At 30.1% G+C, this 18283-nt stretch overlaps 1 protein-coding gene across 2 annotated transcripts; it reads right to left on the minus strand.

The window, feature by feature from the left end:
- Positions 1 to 14335: 14335 nt before the first annotated feature.
- LOC108326449 (FT-interacting protein 3) lies at positions 14336 to 18068 on the minus strand. 2 transcript variants are annotated; one of them, XM_017559962.2, is made up of 3 exons: positions 17680 to 18068; positions 17285 to 17376; positions 14336 to 17088 (listed from the first exon to the last, which is right to left on the minus strand). In XM_017559962.2, the coding sequence occupies exon 3, from the start codon at positions 16985 to 16987 to the stop codon at positions 14663 to 14665; it is 2325 nt and encodes a 774-aa protein (XP_017415451.1). In that variant the 5' UTR covers positions 16988 to 17088; positions 17285 to 17376; positions 17680 to 18068; the 3' UTR covers positions 14336 to 14662. The 2 variants fall into 2 exon arrangements, with proteins under 2 accessions (XP_017415451.1, XP_052731167.1); XM_052875207.1 differs by having other exon boundaries at positions 14336 to 17149.
- Between the last annotated feature and the right edge of the window lie 215 nt (positions 18069 to 18283).

Below are 18283 nucleotides of genomic sequence, written 5' to 3' on the forward strand. Positions count from 1 at the left end.
AAAAACAATGCAATAAATGTAATCAATTGGTGACATTTCTCACTAGCAAACAATAAGTTGATTGTTTTATTTAAAAGAAAAATCAAAAGAATTAAATCTACAAGTCTATAATCAAGTTTGGGGTGCGGAGCGAGACAATAAACATAAGAAGCATGGAAATTTTTAAATAATGCAAATAAAAAAATTAAAATTCAACTTATATATATGTTCCTTAAAAGATAAGTAAGTTTAATTTGTTTCATATGAATTTTTTTTTATTCCTTTAAAATCTCTAATATATAACATTAATTAACTGTTTATATATTAAACAACAAGACTATATTATAGTATACAATTCACATATATTTAAGGGTTAACAATAATTATTTTAATCTTTATATGACGAAACAGAAATAATTTTTTTTCTTGAAAAATAGAAAATAAAAATCGTTACAATTTGACGCAAATTAAAAAATATTTTTAAAAACCTAACAAGAAAAATGGCTGATATATTAGTGAAGAGTAGTCACAGCAAACGGTCAGGAAATTTTCCAAAGTTTGACTGTAAAATAAAGTTGGCAGTGAAAACCGTTTGATTAATTTTTTGGAATTGCATTGACTTCTTATGAGATGTCTTCACTCAAACAAAAACTAAATATAAAAATAAAACATGTTGGATTTTGAGAGTTATTAAAGGAATAAAATAAACCTTTATTCAAGTCATGCTAAATTAAAAAAATAAATTATACACTTTTAGATAAATAGTCACATGTTTACTTTAGTTTTCAAATTTTTTTGATCGAAAGATACATTTAATTTTTTTTATCCAACAAATATTATATTTAAAACTATAAATTGTATAATAATGTGTACATTAATTATATAGAAATAAAGTAGTGTTAGAAGAGTGTGATTACATGTTATCCACCATTGAATACTTGTTTTCTAACAGGTGACAAGGCATTTCATAAATATAATTAAGAATGATAGAAAGAAAAAACAAAATATAAAATAATCAGAACTTATTTTCCCATTTGAGAATCCGATAATTTCACATAGAAGTTTAACCTACTGACTCATGCATTATTGGGTATACTATAAGATTACGAGAGGTCTTTTTTTAATTTGTATATTTTAATTATTATTTTTTTAAATTCATATTTCTCATTTGTATTACAAAGTATATTTTTTTTTATAAAATTAGACAATAATTTACATTCATTTTTTATAAATAATCTTTAATATCCACTAATATTATATTTAATTTTTATTATATAAATTATTATTTCTTATATTTAATTAAAATATATAAATTATAACGAAAAACAAAATATCTCTTAAAAGCACATTATGTCCTTCTTCTTTTTCAAGTATGTTTTTTTTTCTTCGGAGAGAAAGATAATAATACATCAAATATTATTCTTTTATCAATTTTTCAATTTAGAACAAAAATTCGTGTTGAAACTAAATAATAAATTGTTGCAATATATCATTAAAAGTTCTTTTTCAAATTGTTAAATTGACAAAATAATAAAATCTATATAAAAAAGCCATTTTCTTTTTTTCTACTTCATGTTATTTCTTTTTTTCAGTTTCTTCTAAATATTTTTTTTTTCAATATTTTTTCATTCAACACATTTTCTTTAATTTCTTTTTCTCTAAATACTTTTTCTTGGATTTTCTTATCTTCCAACTAAAGGCGATTCAAGGTTTGAAGATGTAAAACAAACTTAATAATAAGAACTTGAATTTAAAATTTATTTTTCGAGGTACTTTTATACAAAAATATTTATTAAATTATAATAATTAATTTCATTTAATTTTTACCGTTCTTCAATTTCAACTTCTATTCATTGCTTATTTTATCAAATTAACAGTTTTACAATTCAATAAGCAAAAAATTGTATTTTTCATCAAAATATATACAAAAAAAAACTCTCGAAACTCAAATCGAAAAGTACCCAACATTTGTAATCCTGATACAAATTCAACAAATAGAATAAAAACAACATCAACACAAATAATAGAAAAACATATTGATGAGGATAATTTAATGAAAGAATATTAGTATTAACAGAAATTTTTTTAAAGCCTTTTTTAGGCTTAAAATGAGTATTTTACGTGCATCGTCCTTGAGTCGGTTTTGGGTTCAATTCCTTCCCTTCACTTTCTTTCTCCTTCAACTCTTTTTTTTAATATTTTTCTTTCTCAACTCTTTCTCTTTAATTTATATTTTTATTTCTATGTTTTTCTTTTTCTCCATGTCTCTCTTTCATCACAATTTAAACATGTCTTTTCCAATGTTAATCAAACATTTTCTCTTTATCTCTATATATTTGTTCTTTCTTTTATTTTCTTTTTCTTCAAAATTTTCTTTCAGTTTTCTTTCCATGAAAAACAAACTCATAGACAAGCAATTTGTGATCGACATTAAATTGATGGACACTTTTAACACTAGTATACGTCATAAGTATAAAAATACAAATAAAAATTAAAATGATATAAAAAAAGAAAAAAAAAAACTCATTGAATATCTAGAATAAAAGATCTTATACAAATTGATGAAAAATCGAAAGGAGATCGTTTTGATCTTCGGTTTGAAAAAAGATATTGATATCAAATAAAAGAAAGATAAGAAAATGAATAATAAGTTATGGGTTGATAACATCAAAATTTGAATTCTAACTCAAAATACTCATAAAGAGAAAACTCAATTTTATATCAAAACTTACATTTCTCATTTGTATTCTTTATGAAATTAATTAGCCCTTCTTAATTACATATTAATTGATGCTTAATAAATATTCTTTAAAATAAATAACTATTTCTTATATTTAATCCAAAGATACATACAGATAAAACTTAAAAGACCCTCAAAACAAGTATTGGTATATAATCCCATATTTAAATGTTTAAATTAAGTATGAAAAGTATTTAAAAGTATCTATAATAACAGGGCTACAAATAGTATTTACTCTCCTACAATATATTTAGATTACCAATCATTCTACAACTCAATAATAGTACTTATAACTGATAACTAATTAATTACTTTTAATAATGTGAACAATGCAACCAACTTTTTTTATTGTTTAAATTTATCAGTGAAGATTCAGAAGTATATAAATACTTAACTTATCATTCTTTCTACTCATACTTGTTATTATATAACTTTGATTATCGGAAAGTCCTTTTCATTTGAATGTTCATATTCAACGAGCAAAACACTACCTAAAAAATTTGACAAACATGAGAAGGAGATTCAACTCGTTGTATCTCGATTGTAAGAAACACAAATGAATAAATTAGAATATAGACAATTAGATGAAAAGATAGTTACAAGAAAAAAACTTACCAATTAAAAATGGGTAAATGGATTTTCTATAGTCTTCTCATTTTATAGAATTTTGGTTTAGTTTGGGAAATATAGTATTTATATGGAGATAAAACTTTTAGTATTGGCAATTTGATGAATGTTCTTGCGTGAATGATACGTAGTTCTAAAAAAACTTGTGAAGACTTTACACACTTTCAGGAAACGTGTAGAGAACCATTTGGAAGATGTTTGAAGAATTCCATGAATATGTTTTTAAACAGCTCTCGAATCAAAGTACAAAGATAAAGATAAAGAAACAACTTGGGAAAAACATTGCAACAATACCTTATTGTCCCATTTTTCTAACATCCTCATCTTCATTTAAAAATTGCACTTCATGATGCTTTATTTGGAACTGTTCTGTTTTCAGGCTTTGACTAATATAGGTTTCCATCATTCCATGCATCCGATTATTCTTGTTAGAGCTATATCATATTAATTATGTTTGCACTTATAATTTAGGTTTTTAACACAATTAATTCGTGTTCTCTTACTTGTATGCAACTCAAAATAACTCGTTCTTGTTTTAATTTTTTTTTTTAATTTTGTTCTTGTTTTTGAGGGTTAGAATAGTGCATCGTGAAAACTATTTATACACACTCACAAATAGTTTCTTTTAGGATGGAAAAATAATCTTATTCAAACTACGGATAAACGTTAAATATAGACACAATGCAAGACACTTCTCTGTAGGAAAATTTAAGTGTTTTTAGAGACTAATTTCTTCTAAATTTAGGGATACGATTTTTTTAATTAATATATAATAAATATCACTAAATTGTTTGACGTGTACAATATTCATGATTCACGTACAGAAAAGTTTTTGCATTATGAAAATTTTAATGGGTTTAACCATAAGTTGAGGAAAAGGAAAATGAAATAGGAGTTAACGGCAATGAAATACGATGACAAAAAAAACATTTGAGTCCAAATACGTCAAAGTGGATTGGGTTAGGTCCACTAATAAAGAGGGCTAACTCCTTAATGTCTAAAGTACCCTTTTCACAAGGGTAAAATTTCTTTTCTCTCACTTATAGTTACTCCACCCACCTCCCACCCACTTTTTCTTGTTGCATTTTTTTCACTAAATCAAATTTTGAAATTCAGTTTTAAAAATTAAAAAATTACTAGATTTCAAAATTAAATTTAAAAAATTCGTAAAATTTTGAAATTTAATTTAAAAACTCATCAAATTTTGAAATTAACAGATTTCAAAATTCAATTAAAAAATTCATTTAATTTCAAAATAATATTAAAAAATTCATTAGATTTCAAAATCCCAGAACAAAACTCACTATGTTTCAAAATTTGATACACGTATTCCAGATTTTGAAATTCGATATTAAATTTTCCAAATTCCAAAATCTCCTAACACTTCTATCAAATTTCCAAATCCAACACTCACTTTATAACCTTTTTAACATTTGTTTTATTGGACGTTGTCTCTGTTGGGCTTTTTCAAATAGGTGCCTTTCTTAAATTTTTTTTCCAGCGGTCCCTAAAAGTGAAAATTTGAAACAATTGACTTTATGTCGTTAAATTGGGTTAACTTGAAATATATAATTAAAAAAAAAGTTTTTGAGAATTGAAACCCAAATTAGGGTTCATCATCTTCAACTAGTGCCGTCAAAATGGGTTGAAACCCGTGAGCCAACCCGGCCCACCACGGGTTTGAGCCAGGTTGGGTTGGAAAAAAATTCAAAATTTTTTTTTATACGAGCCAATTTTGACCCGGCTCACACGGGTTGAACCCGTGGTGGGTCGGGTTGGCTCACCAACCCACCTATTTTTTTTAATTAAATTAAATTAATTATTTAAATTCTATTTCTTTTTATTGAAATCAAATTAATTAATTAATTATTCAAAATGCACAACCTTTACTTAGCAATAAAGTCTTTCGCGCTGCTGTCTTTTCTTTTCAAAAGTTTCCATCTGCAAATAAAACCCTAAGATTATAAATTGGATAATATTATAGATGGAGATAAAGAAGAAGATGCTTCAAGAGAGCATAATACTGTGCATTTATCCATTCAGGACTCCAATTTAATAGATGGATAATATTATAGATTGGATAATTCAGTAATATATAATTTGTTTTATCTTGTTTTTAGACCTATCTACAAGCATGACAATTTTATCTTGTGCTATATATTTTTGTTAACGGCTATATGTAGTTTCTTTGTCAAACGGTTATCTATATCTCATTAAACTAAATTTGGCAAAATTTTATGCTTGATAGCTTAGAATATATATAACAATATATTTCTTTTGTTTCATTTTCTTTTACATCAATTAGTCCAATTATAATTATCTAAGAAGAAGAGGGTGAAAAAAAAGTTAACTAAGTGAGCTAATGAGCCAACCCGTTTAACCCACCAACCCGTGGTGGGTCGGGTCGGGTTCGAATTTTTTTGGCTCGCTAATAAATGAGCCGGGTTGGGTTGGCTCACTAAGTGGCCAACCCGTGGTGGGTCGGGTCGGGTCGAGTCGGGTTACCCGTTTTGACAGCTCTATCTTCAACCTTACCTTTCATCATCTTCAACCCTAGCAATTGATGCTCAGGGTTCATCAAGAAATTAGGGTTTATCAAATATGAAATTAAGCACCGCCAAATTAGGGTTTATCAAAATCAAATTGGATTCGAGATTAAAGACGCAATAAATCACAGATTCATAGAGTTTGAGATTGGAGTGGAGTCCAATGTCTCCCTGGGCCTCCCTTCGAGATTGGGATTTTCTCATGTTTTTCTGTTTGCGCGAGAGAGATGAACTCGTAATGAGTTTTTGTTTCTGTGTTTTGTGATGTCTCTAGGTTTGTAGGTTGGTGGATTTGTGAAGAAGGAGACTTGCAAAGATGAAAGATGCGCTGATTCTCACAATTGCTCGAGGAAGGAGAAAAGAATGCGCTAAAGCTCTCACGGCGTGGTCTCGTGACGGCACAAGGAGTTTGTGATTCTAGGTTTTGCGCAACTAGGGTTTGCGATTCAGATTCAATTGGAGAGCTCGAACGCGATTTAGGGTTCTGTGTTGATGGGGATGAAGTAGTGTCGCAACGGTGCTTGAGATTACCGTTTGAGGGATTCGCGATTCTGGGTTTTGTGCGACTAAGGTTTGCAATTTCTGGGCTTTACTGTGTGCATGTTTCATGGCGTGAAGAAGGATGATGAAGAAGGTTGCCATGGTTGCACGTTTTGAGCTTGTACGATGGTGGTGGCCACAGTTTGGTTGCACGTTGGTGGCGATTGCGGTTGTTGGTGGCACTGCTATGCTGTGCAAGAAACGGCATCCTGCGACAATAAATTACGGAATATATTTTTTAATTATATATTCAACGTAACATATTGTGTATATATCATGTAATCTAACATAATAACCACATTTAAAATATTACACGTCAAACTGACAACTTATGATAAAGTTAACTTTTGGGAGTCAATTTTTCATTTGTAGAGATCCAATTGAAAAAAAAATAAGAAAAAAACTTATTCGAGAAAACCCAATAAATTGAGGTCCTGCAGAAGTGGTTTAACCTTCTTTATTTTATAAATTTTTTGTTTTTCATTTTTGTAAATGTATTTTACTTGTTTTAGTTTATTAAAATATATTTTAAAATATTAAAATATTAACATATCTTAGATTATATTAAACTAAATATTTGACAAAACCCAATAAACTTAGGGACTGTGGTTTAATCTTCTTTAGTTTATAAATTTTTTTTTTCAATTTTGTAAATGTATTTACTTGTTTTAGTTTATTAAAATATATTTTAAAATATTAAAATATTGACATATCTTAGATTATATTAAACTAAATATTTATTAAATTAACTTAAGAAACAAAATTTAATAAAATATGTTACCGGATTTTAAAATCCGATTAACATATCTTATTATTAATATTATTATTATTTATTATTACGATTAATTTTATTATTATTTATATTATTTTATTATTATTATTACGATTATTCTTATTACTATTATTTTTTTCTTTTTATTCTTATTTTTAAATTTTTTTTTAATTTTTTTAAATGGTTTTTACTTGTTTAGTTTAATATATATTAACCTATATTAAATTATATTAAAATATTACAGTAAATTAAATATTTACTAAATTTTAACTTAAAAAATAAAGTTTTAAAAATATATGTTAATCATAAAAATGCGTTTACATATGTTATTATTATGATTACTATTATTATTATTATTATTAATATTATTAGTATTACTGTTATTATTATTATTATCTGATAGATCTTAGTATTATTTAATCTAATATCTTCATATAATTTAATATATACTAATATTTTAAACCAAAACTTATTAAAGTAAAACAAGTAAAACACAATTAAAATAAAATTAAAAAAGAAAAACTTAAAAAAATAAAACAAAATCAAAAAGAAAAACTTAAAAAAATAAAATAAAATAAAAAATGTGCCGGATTTTAAGGTATGTACCGATTTTTGAAAAAATTGTTAAATGAGAATGAAATTTTAAAATTCGGAAGAGATGATTACTAAATTTTGAAATTTGAAAGAAATGTTTATTAAATTTCAAAATTTGGAGATTTTAATATGATTTTGAAATTCTGATGAATTATTAATCGAGTTTTGAAATTTATTGAATTCTTAAATTAGATTTTAAAATCCAATAATTTTTTATTTAAAATCTTAATTTTAAAATTTTGTTAAAGAACTTATTAAATTTCAAATTTTAATTAAAGAAATTTTTTGAGTTTGAAATCCAGTAAAAGTACTCAAGCCATTTTGAAACTAGATAAACATATATCTTAGATTTTGAAATTTAATTTTAGTTTTTATTGAATATTTTTTATTGGATTTGAAATCCAGAGGATTTCCAAATCCAACACTCATTTTATCATTTTTTTTACTTTTTTATTTTTTATTTTATTTTTTGATTTTTTTAAATATCTTTTACCTATTTTAGTTTAATAAAATATATTTTAAAATATTAAAATATTAACATATATTACATTATATTAAAATATTATTTTAAACAAATTATGTATTAATTTTTAACATAAAAAACTAAATTTAATAAATATGTTAACGGGATTTACAGGTTAAGATATCTTATTATTATTATAAATGTTATTTATTATTATTAATATTATTGTTATTATTATTTTTTACATTATTATTATTATTATTATTATTAGTGTTTGTACTATTATTACTCTTATAATTATTACTGTTATTATTGTTAATATAGTGTAAAAACTATATAATAGAATAATCACATCAATTAATATTACAGATCAGTCTTACAAAATAAAGAACGTACGTTTGTAGTCGAACGGCCTTACAGAGAAACAAGAAAACTAAAACCGAACAACATAAGCAAACCCGACCGAACGGTTTACAAAAGGCTATACCGAACGGTCCTACAAAATAAGAGGGAAAAGATGATCGAACGATCATCTTAAAACTAAACTAATAATACTGACCGAACGGTTCTACTGTTCGGTCTTAATTTCTACCTCAACTAAATTTTCTTCTTCCAGCGCTTCTTCCAGCAGCTCGTCTCCTTCTGCTCACATCCACACGGATGATCATTGCAACGGAAAGATAACTGAACGTACAAAACAGACAAGACAGGAAACATAGGGTAAGCTTATGTAATTCAATTCATGTATAAAAATATATTTCACACAATCAACCAAACAAGATAATTCATAACTCGTTCATGCAAAGCCTAATACTAGACTGTCTGTCCGGACTGTATGAATTATGTGTAGCTACGACGTTCGTGCACCCGGGTGATGTAGTAACTGGGATACCCTCAACAGCTGTCACCCGAGGTTAGTCCTATTTGTCCAAATTAACCATAAGGACTAGGACCTCCTGTCATTCCCACGCATGACTTACCCTTCTCTACGTGAGAAACGAGTAATCACGGAATATCAGGATGAACCGCCAGCTTAGCATGCCCACATTCATACTTTACCACTTTCCAATATACATTCATGAGTTATTCCTCCCCGGAACGCTCGTCCATAATCCAAAACATTTCATCCATATCATATTCAATTCATCTTTCATTATTAATAATCTTAATTGAACCCTTCGTACAAAGATCCCTAAGGATACCAAATACCGAACGTTAAACATCAACCCTGAACTAGACCGAACGTTAAACATCAACCCTAAACTAGACCGAACGTTAAACATCAACCCTGAACTAGACTGAACGCTTGGAGTGAGACCAAAGGTCTCAAGTTCCAAACGGATCAAAACTGAGCGATGGAATCATTGGTTTTAAGAAAGGGAGTGATTAACATAATAGTTCTCAAGAACGATTAGGAATCAAACGTTTATTTACTAGGTGAGCCAATTGAATGAACTTACTCCCGAGTTAGACCGAACGCTGATAGACCTAGGCCGAATACCAAGACTCTAGGCTGAAACCAATTTAAGACAGACACTGTGAAAACCTCAAATAAGGGTAAATAATTGAATCAGGTGAATAAACCGAATGTCAATAAATATACTTAGCTTTTGAATGAGTTAAACATCAAGAACAATCAGAATGTCAGTCGAAGACCGAGCACCGAAAAGGGCGAACCCTATTGAGTTTGAATATATACATATATATATATATATATATATATATATATATATATATATATATATATATATATATATATATATATATATATATATATACATATATATATATACATATATATATATATATACTTACTCAGCACGAGCGCTTGGTGGAAGACCGAGCACTACTCAGTATGAGCGCTTGGTGTAAGACCGAGCACTACTAAACTTATAGGAGAAAGGCTTGATAAATATAATAAGATACCATTTTGAGTAGTGTTTAAGAACAAACGAAAATATACAAATACATATAGATATGCTTAAGTTTATAACCGAATACTAAAGAACAACTATGCTTGGCCGAACGCTCATGCACAGTATTACAAAACGAAGATGCTCGTCCTCAACTAGGATTCTTCCCAAATGAAAGAATCCAATTCCAACCAAGTTCACTAGAAAAATCGAACGGTCAAGGACCATTCAGTGACGAACGTACACTTTCATAGGGAAATTTCATACTAGAATTCTTTATATCAATTCATCTCTCAACATATATTTTCATAAACTCAAACATCCATATCATAGTAAATAATCATACTTCATATAGTCAAAACATATCAACAATCATACTTCATATACATTCAGCCACTCAACAAACATGCATTCATTAGCAACGAACGTAAAAACGAACATACAATTAAATTATATAAGCTTCCTTTACCTCTAAGCGTGACCGAACGTTCAAAAATGCATCTCTAAGCGTGACCGAACGTTCAACAATGCAGAAATATATCTCCTTGCTACTGAAATCTTAGAGTTCGACGATCACCCCTTACAAACTAAACCAAACAGGAAAAACATAAATACTCAGAACAAAGTGACCTATTCATGCAACCAAGAATCTGGGTTCGCATGTGTAAGAAGAACGAACGTTCTAAAGGGAAAGTGACTTACCAGTTTCAGAACCAAAAACTGATCGGTTCAACTGGAAGCTCTTGACGCCGGGAGTGCTCCAGCGGTGCCTGAGTGGTGATCGGAGAAGAGAAAGTGAGTGTTTTGTAGAGAGAATGAAAAGCTTTTGGAGATAAGGAGGAGAAAAATGAAGTTTTGGAGTTTGGAAGAGAGGTTGCATGTAGAGAGTGGCGTGAGTTTTGAAAAACTAAGCTTTGCTACCATCGTCAAGGACGAACGACCACTTCGCTGCCCACACCTGTCTCCCACTTTTTGATTTCTAGATTTCCTTCGCTTGACACCTGACTTTCGCTCAGAATGATTTTGAGTGCGTTTTTAATGAGGTCTGACATTAATATTTTTTTATTACTATTATTTTATTATTATTATTATTATTACTATCGTTTTTTTATTTTTTATGTTCATTTTTTGAATTTTTTTTAAAATTTTTCTTTAATTGTCTTTAAAAGTATATTTGCAACCAAAAAAGCCAATAGTAAATTATTAAAAATAATAAGTGAAAATAGTTAAATTTTATGAAAAATAGATAAAAATAAAAAATGATGGTGGATATGTCCTTTTGGTAGTGGGACAGAATGAGTATCGAAAGGAAGATGAAGAGACAAACTTTATTTGATGAAAACAAAAGTAGCATTGTCAACTTCTCTTCATTTTTTTCATTAAACAACAAATCTTCCTAACTTAGGTGCTAAGAAAAATTGCCCTTTAGCTCACACAAACCACCACCCTTTATCAACACTAGGATTTCTTTGTAGGCACAAAACATTTCTTTTATAGAAGATTGGATTGTATTCTTGAAAACTAAACATAATTGAGCATCAATTATCTTTCAACAAAAAAATCACCACAAAAAATATTACATTTTTTAATAAGATGATTAAAATACTCTTAACTCTCAAAACCAAAAGTTTGATATTCGACGTCCAAATTGCATCACTGAAATAAGTTACATTAAAATATAATTTTTAATAAGATTTTTTTAAATAACTTCTATTTGATAAGTCTAAATAAAAATTAAAGATATATAAAAAAAATTCTAAGCAAAACTAATATTGTTTTTATAAATAATTTTATTTTAATCACTTAATTTTTTTTAAACAATATTAAATCAAATTTATTACCAATTATTAACAAATAACATGAATCCATAAGTTGAATACTATAACATTCATATTCACTCATCAAAAAATAAATAATTAAATATTTATAAGGCATATTAAAAAATATTGATTTAAAATATTTATTTAATATTAATGAAGATGGAGACTTATTTTTTGTGATGGTTATTTTGGTAGGAGAAAGAAAAAAGGACAGAAAGAAAGATGAAATATTACAGGCTGTAAAGTAGAAAGAGAGAGGGAGATAGATACCCACTTGTGTCTTCCAACCATTCAATATGCAATTATTTTCTACTGCTACACCAACTCAACTCTATTCTTTCATTTCACCATTATCAATTATTTTTTTATTTTATTTCAATCTCCATTTTTTGATTTTGACATCTTTACTGTTAAGCCACCACTACTAATAATAACATTTCTTATTCTATTCTTCAATTCTAAAATTATTCATTATTAAGCACTTTGGTTTTGCTTTAATTCTTATGAGATTTGTTCTCACTTAAAACTCTGGTAGGTCAGTATTTCGCTTACAAAATATGTAAAACTGGTCCAGAAAAATTAAAAAAAATAAATTATAAAGAATGCAGAAGGAAATAGTTTAGAAAAATACTAAAGTTTTAAATAAATAAACAGATAGTTAAAATTCCAGTTTATATATTTAATATAAAATAAAAATTTAATTGACGTTCAACACCACTATGATAATACTCAAAATTATATCAATTGATAATAAATGTATTTTATAATTTTAGGTAAACTTTGACCTAATAAGTTGTTGAAATTGATATTCTTTTATCGTTCTTTAAACATTACTATGCTTCATTTATATATAAAAAAATATCACAAAAACGGTATAAATGACTAAAAAAATGTGTTCAAATGAAAAAATAACAGATAATAGAAAAAGATTAAGAAAAATTAAAATTTTAATTATACAAACAAAAAATTGATTGATCCAAATTGGAGAGTTATCCACAACTTATATCTCAATTCTTTAATAAGATAAATAGAGATAAGAAAAAAAATTTACAAAAAAAAAGTCAAATAATTCTAAAAAATATTTATAGAGGTATTTTATTTTAAAATAATAAAATTTCTTTATAATAAAATTATTTATATAAAAAATATTTAATATTAAAATAATTAAGTTTTACTATTTTTAAAACAATATAACTTCTAATATATGATTTTCTAAGAGACATTAATGTAACCTTTAATTCTAATGTTTGAATTTATTGTATTTTAAACTAATAAATACAACATTTAATATTATTGTGCAGTTAATTTCAGTTATTTACTCGTGATTATTTTTTTAATGTATATATTTATTGAATTTAACATTTGATCACATTGTTTGAGTTGTATATATTTATTTGATAAATACAATATTTAATATTACACTGCCTTAAAATTCTGTTAGATATATTTTTGTTATATTTACACTCTTATTTTTTTCATAATATTTTCTCAGAATTCATAATTTAATTAATACATTATGTCATCATTGACTAAAAAGTTTGGTCATAAGATTTGTATAAAAGTTTTAATCAATCATAACTTACACTAGCCATAAATTTTACTTTATCATAAAAGCCACAAACTTTTATTAAAGCATGGGTCCATTCATACATAGTATTGCAGCTCTTCATGAGATATTATGAATAATGATGCTCTGTTCTAACAGTCCAAGGTTGTCATGGTCAATTGGTTATGCTATGGATACTCTGGATATTATACTGTCACTGCTGCCACATTAATAAATCCACTTTGCTTGTAATTGAGAAAATTGTTTGTTATCATTATAGATAGTTGCTTCATGCATATACCAAACCAAAGATATTTAAAAACAACTATTAAAATATTCATTTTATAAGATTAGAAAAACATTAATAAAAGTAAAAACAACAACTATTTAACAGTTTTTTAATATCTGGCATTTTCACTTCACTCAGACAGAGAGAATAGAAAATGAACATCAGAACGACATTGTGACAGAATCAGATTATTTTATCATGCAATGTGTCATTAAAAAAGCAATAGTAACACTTTTTGTTAAGGGATCTTTGTCTGTACAGACCATTGTTCTGACCCTCAAACTCTGAACCCAAGCAACAATTTAAAAGCAAAACACACTGGTACTTAATTAAGTGTAACACTATCCAGACAAAACAGTAATATACTAAACCACATGCATTCGTGAAGCTTCTTATTAAATTAATTGAACATGCATGTTATGCAATCACAGCACAAAAATTCCATTGGTTCACGTCATATTATAAACAGATGTTATGATATAACAAAATGTAAAGAAAACTAGAAATTTGGAGAGCATTAAAACCTATTTTAAAAGAAACGCACCAAACAGCATCTTAAAAAATAATGGAGGGGAGAAAAACACAAATTACCTCCACTGCCATCACAATACAAACTAATTAACTCCCCCCATTGAGAAACACTACTACATCTAATCATGCATGAAAGTAATTAAGTTGAAGTGAATTTCAACTCAAACCTACAAAATTACAAAAAGACTACTATGAAGTTCAAAAGTGAAAACAGAAAATCCTTTGACATGATAACTAACAATAAATGCACAAAATCTACTGCCTTCAGGAGAAGGCAAGCTCCATTCTGCACTGTCCAGGCTTCAGAGCATGCAATCAGTTCTTGCAGGCAGCCTCCTGAAGAAATTAAGTGGCACCGACGGAAGCTTATGGCGAAACCTTGGATGTCTCAACACATAGATTCCTGTCAAGAGGGCCACAACTTGGAACGGAGTGACGTACAGAACTACAGCAGCAACCAGACAGAAAAGCACAAACAGTGATGTAGCTCTGGGATCACGCCAGCTTAGCAAAGATTGCAGCCTTTCACCCTGAGTGGCCAAGTCCCCAACCACAGTTTGAATCCTCCCAGCAATGCTTCTAAGTCGATCATATCGCATCCTCACAATGTCATTTGGCCGGGAGGTAGGGAATGTGTCAAACTCTTCATCAAGTTCATCAGGATGTGCCGAGTCTGCATGAGAGAGACGAGTGTCCATGTGAGGAGGTTGCCTTGGCCTCCATCTGTAGTACCAGATTCCAATCAAGAAGAGGTAAAGGAAAATTGTAGGCAAGATAAGCTCTGGATACATAACTAGTATTATGAACAAGATATGGATCAGAATTGTAGTGACTGGACTTCTCCAATTGCATATCTGATCAAACCATTTTCCTACAGCAATTAGACCACCCAAAACCCCCATAATCCTGAAGAAGTTGGCTTTGCTTCTTCTCATACTCCACATGTGGGAACCCACATCCAGCATATATTCCACTACTTCTTTTCTCAGCGGTGGCTCGGCACGACTCAGTCTCATTGAAACAATCTGAGTAGCTTGATGCCTCAGACTGTCGAGCTGGCTGACAGTCAGCGGGTGTATATAGTGCATTTTTGGCAACAAGGGTTGTGAATACATGTGCATCATATTGAGCAGAGATGAACAAGTGAACCTCACAGCCAAGTGAATCTCACCCATCTTCTTCACCCCGCTCGGGTGAAGAACAAGAAGTGGATAGGAATGTGTATAGACCCGATCAGTCTCAAGGGTGGAAAGACGAATCCTCACCTTTCCAATCTTCGAATCTTTTGCTCCACCAGCCTTGTCTCCACCATGCAGATGACAGTTATCAAATACACCAATTGTAATGACAGTGCAAGGATCAAAAACCTCCCAAGTATATTGTTCATTCCATCTTGGAGCAAAACTGTCAATGATTGTCCTTGTCCTGACCCACTTCTGGCCATATTTTGCTACACAATAAGCATCTGTTGTCCCTCTCCCATCCTTCGTTTTCATCGGCATCAACCCATGAGCATTCAATATCCCCAGTTCAAGAACACCAATGCCAGACTTCCACAGCTGTTTTGCTGTTGGGCGAAGATCACTGCTGTAGTGAGTAGATTCGTCTAAAACATGATAGCCACCTTCAAGACAAACCCTCATGTGAATCCTGCTTGAAAATTTGGTATCCTTCTTCTTCTCCCCCTCAACAACAATATGCCTTTCCAGATTGAACCACCTTGTATTCACTGGTTTGTGGTCTAGTCTCTTTTCCACATACTGCAGAGGAATAGCACACCTCCCCAACACTTCATCCTTGTTAGGGGCAACTCTATCCTCCACACTCAATATCAGCGGTTCCTCAAACTGTTCGGCTGCCACAAACATCAAATCCTCATTCCACATTGGATTAATACTCCTACTATGAGAGATTCTGGTCCTCAAGGCCTGATTCCCCAGAATAGCCTTCACGAAAACCTCAGGGTACCTACCCTTATCAGTTGGCTGTAAGTCCTGTGCCTCAATCACATTAACCCTCAAATACCAAAGCTTAGGAGACAGATAAACTTTCGATCTAATGTTGGCAAGAGCATCACTTCCACCAACCGTAGCAGCATCCGAGTGCCAAGCTTCGGGAAAAGCTTCATCAGCCTGGGTACCCATCCAAACAGCCAACATCAGCTCTCCCTTCACCTTGTCACCCTTTCTATCTTCTAATCTATACCATTGGGGCGCCAAAGGACTATCTGGAGGCACCCTTTTGGGGACCTCATTCAGGTCAAACCAGACACGTCCGATGAAGTCATCCTTCACAACATCCTTATCCTTCACGGTAACCTCCAGCACAGACGCTTGAAGCCGGTCCTTCGAGAAGGCAAAAACCTGGTTCCACTCAGGATTGGTTTTCTTCTCGAAATGCCTGGTAGTACCCTTGTAGTTCCCAAGCTTGACTTCAGTATAAGGATCACAACTCCCAGTGACATCTTTGGCAGGCAAGTCCTTGGCCTTCACAACCCTCACATAAAGGTACTGCATTTGCTCAACCAGATCATAGGTACTGGTAAGTTTATCACCAGAGACCTTTCCCCCTCCAAGATGGGGTTTGGTCTCCTTCAACAGAAAATCTTCAGGTGGAGGCCTCTGCATTTTTTCCTCGCTTCAGAGAACCAGAAACCCAAATTCAAATTTCTAACCCAAATATCCAAAGCCTTCAACTACTCGGATTATACCTAATCGTTCCCAAGAGCCTAAAAAACAGGAAAACGAAGTCAAGTAGCCGTTACAACACGCTATACCCAAACGAGGCACCTAAAAGTTCGGGAAATTTCAAAAACACATCAAAAGAAGATATAATCGAGGTAACAGCAGCTGAAACTCAAATAACGTGCACCACTAGTATATAAACTACAAAACTGAAAAAAAAAAAAAACGGCAATGTCAAACCTAGATCTCAGATTTCACAAAGTGTTCTGCGAGTCCAACATCGGAAAAACACCAACCACTTTCCCAGAAGAAGTTAGATCCGATTGTTTAACCTGCAAGCATAAACAAAAATCATAAAAAAAAATAAAACAAAAATGCAGTTGTGTAATGCAGCACAACATGAAAGAAAAAACAACATTTCAAGTCTTGTACTTTCAGCATTTTGAAACGCCCAAGTAAAAACAACAACCACTTCTTTAACTAGAGAGAGAGAGAGAGTTGACTGCTTTGAAAATGAACAACACCACCAACAAAAAACGCTTAGATGAACCGTTGATTTGTCTTCTGAGTTCTCACATTTTCCCAGACATTATCACTTCTTAAAAAAGTAAAATAAGAAAATGCATTTCTGATACCATAGGTCGTCGTCGCCGGCACACCCCCACAGAAGAAATCCCGAAAGCGACGGTGCATGCGAAAATCGGAGAAGCACTGAAACGAGAAAAACGAAAAGAGAAATAAAGAAGAAGAAGAAGAAAGGGAAATAAAGTTGTTGTTTTTTTTGGCTTTAACTTTCTTTTTTAATGTGGAACGATTGAAGAAGCGGAGAGAGTTGTGAAACGAGGTCGTTTTTTGGGAAATAAAAAGGAAAAAAGAAAAGAATGGAGGCAAGAGTGAGAAGAGGAAGAAGAAAAAGTGAGAGAGAGAAATGGTGTTTCTGAGTTTCTCTTTCTTTGAGAGTGTGTTGATTTATCTGGTTGTGTAAGAAAGAAAGAGAGAAGGTCCATTGCTGGTTTTGTTACAGTGCTGTATATCTCTGCGTGTGTAGTGATGCTGCTACTGCTGCATAGGGGATGCTCAGCCTCTACCCACTCAAACGCTTACACGTGTCACACACCAACCTATGTCTTTTCTTTTTAATTCTATTTTCTTTTCATTTAACTATGGAAAATAATAAGACCCAGACCAAATTTGAATAAGTTTAAATAAATATATGATCTAATTTGATAATCGGCTTTA

The sequence above is a fragment of the Vigna angularis genome, chromosome 3 (assembly GCF_016808095.1).
Source record: "Vigna angularis cultivar LongXiaoDou No.4 chromosome 3, ASM1680809v1, whole genome shotgun sequence".
Lineage (NCBI taxonomy): Eukaryota > Viridiplantae > Streptophyta > Magnoliopsida > Fabales > Fabaceae > Vigna > Vigna angularis.